General features: G+C 27.5%; 1 protein-coding gene across 1 annotated transcript; it reads left to right on the forward strand.

Annotated features, from left to right (window-relative positions):
• The first annotated feature begins 378 nt into the window (after positions 1-378).
• Positions 379-1,707, forward strand: SARC_13083 (hypothetical protein). The gene has a single exon (XM_014292795.1). The coding sequence runs from the start codon at positions 1,050-1,052 to the stop codon at positions 1,494-1,496; it is 447 nt and encodes a 148-aa protein (XP_014148270.1). The 5' UTR covers positions 379-1,049; the 3' UTR covers positions 1,497-1,707.
• Positions 1,708-3,094: the final 1,387 nt, after the last annotated feature.

The following is a 3,094-nucleotide window of genomic DNA, read 5'->3' on the forward strand; positions in this document are numbered from 1 at the left end:
AAAAAGAAAAAGTATGCCATCTTTCGCTATGGCTGTGTTAATAACCATAGCCCCGAAGAAGTTGCTATTTAAATGAACGATTATTTTAAAATGATAGTAGGCAAATTAGAGTAGAGGGTCATGAGTGAGAGACTTTTCGTTGGTTTGTATTTTCGAAATTTGTTCCTTTTTAAATATAAAAAACAATAACAAAAAAGAAAAAGTATGCCAGCTTTCGCTTTGGTTGTGTTAACATCCTAGCCCCGAAGAAGGTGTTATTTAGATGAACGACTATTTTAAAATGATAGTAGGCAAATAAGAGTAGAGGGTCATGAGTGAGAGACTTTTCCCTTTTAAAAATGCAACAGAATATTTTTCAGAAATGAGGCGGAGGTTTCCTCGAGATCGTTCCGCGATGTAGAAGCTCGGATAAGAGTTCCTACGTATCTATTCAGCTCCATTCTGTATCACACCAGCTACTAGTGGTCGAGGGCCATGGGAGAGTTATGGGTGTACTTATAGGTGAACAATACATACCTGGTTTTATGATTCAGTGATGTCTAACGTCATGATTAAACAAAAATCGTCGAACGTCATGATTAAACAAAAATCCATGGTACCACTTCCGGAATACTCCATTTGTGTAATCAATGGATGGTGAAACATGCTGTGAACCGCTGGTAAAGACCCGAAGGGAGAACGGCAAGAAACGCATACACAAACTTGTTTTAAGAGAAGGTTCTTTGGTGATTTGTAAATTCTTCAATCCCGAGTATATCCACCAACGATGTCTGACCGTATATATATATACTGACAAAGGCATTCTTTAACCCTTATAATCTCTAGTGTAGACGGTTAAATACAACTAATGCTCTCACATCACTATCTTCTTCGTGTAGACGATTAATACTACTAGAGCACTCGCATCACTATCTTCTTCGTGTAGACGATTAATACTAGTATAGCTCTCAAATCACTACCTTATTGGTGTTTGTGGCGATCAAATCATAGAGCGCCAGCCTGTCCGTGCCAATCTCACATATATACCAGACTTTAACGAAACCAAAACCATGGGTTGCAGGCGACACTTGCAGCTGTTTATAGCTGCTATACTGTTTATCAGTTTAGGTGTCAAGGGTGCAGTTGTGAGCGGTATCAATCAAACACCTATTGATGGATACTACGGTAACACCTGGATTAAAGACTTTTGGCAAACGCATCCAAACATTTGGTGGCGCTGCCAACAGCCGGGGACGGTGGCTCTCACTTTCGACGACGGGCCCGGGTCGGTATATGAGGAGGGTGTGCGAGCGAGAACAGAGAAGATATTGGATGTCCTGAAGCTGTTTGATATTCCGGCCACGTTCTTCGTTCAAGGTAAAGTTTTGTCCAATACTACGGAAAAGCTCGGATTACTGACACGCATGGTTGAGGAAGGACACCAAATCATTCATCATAGATATATAGATAGATATAAAGATATAGAGATAAAGAAATATATAGAGATATATATATAGATATATATATAGATATAGGTATATAGATATATTTAGATACAGATACAGATACAGATATATAGATATATATATAGATACAGATATAGATATATATAGGTATATATAGATATATCGATATATAGATATATAAATATATAGACAGATAGATAGATAGATAGATATAGACTGATAAATAGATAGATATAGAGACAGACTGATAGATAGATAGATATAGAGACAGACTGATAGATAGATAGATATAGACAGACTGATAGATATATACTTAGATAGATATAGATAAATATAGATAGATAGTTAGATAGATATATAATATATATATACATATATATATACATATATACATATATCTATATCTATATATTTATATATTTATATATTTATATATATAATAGTATATATATAATATATATATATATAAAATACATATATAGTGTATACATATAATATATATTTATATATAGTTATATAGTTATATAGTTATATAATTATATAGATTTAGATATATAGATATAGTTATATACATAGATACATACATAGATACATAGATATATACATACATGCATAGATATGTACTTAGATACTTAGACATGTACATAGATACTTAGAAATATACATAGATACATAGTTATATACATAGATACATATATATATACATAGTTATAAACATAGATATATACATAGATACATAGATATATACATAGATAGATACATGGATAGATACATAGATAGATACATAGATAGATACATAGGTAGATAGATATATATATATCTATATATATATCTATATATATTTATCCATACATATATCTATATCTATATCTTTGTCTATATCAGTATACATATATATATATATATATAAATATGTATATGTATATAAATATTTATATATATATATATTTATATATATATATAAATATATATAGATATAAAATATATATATATAAATATAAATATAATAAATATATATATATAATATATATATATAATGTTATATAGATATCTAGTTATATTGTTATATAATTATATAGAATATTGTTATATAGATATATAGATATATAGATAGATATATACATAGATACATAGATATATACATATGTACGTAGATACATATATAGATATAGATACATAGATACAAAGATACATAAATATATTAATAGATATATAGATATATAGATATATAGATACATAGATATATTAAAAGATATATAGATATATAGATATATAGATATATAGATAGCTAGATATATAGATAGATATACACAGATACATAGATACATACATAGATACGTAGATAGATACATAGATACATACATACATACATATATACATTTATATAGATAGATATACATAGATATACATATATACATATATAAACATATGCATTTATACATAAATACATATATACATTTATACATATATACATTTATACATATATACATATATATATATATTTATATATACATAAATACATATATACATTTATACATATATACATATATACATAAATACATATATACATATATACACATATACACATATACATTTTACATATATACATATATATATACATATATATATTTATACATAAATACATAAAC

The sequence above is a fragment of the Sphaeroforma arctica genome (genome assembly GCF_001186125.1).
Source record: "Sphaeroforma arctica JP610 unplaced genomic scaffold supercont1.2882, whole genome shotgun sequence".
Lineage (NCBI taxonomy): Eukaryota > Ichthyosporea > Ichthyophonida > Sphaeroforma > Sphaeroforma arctica.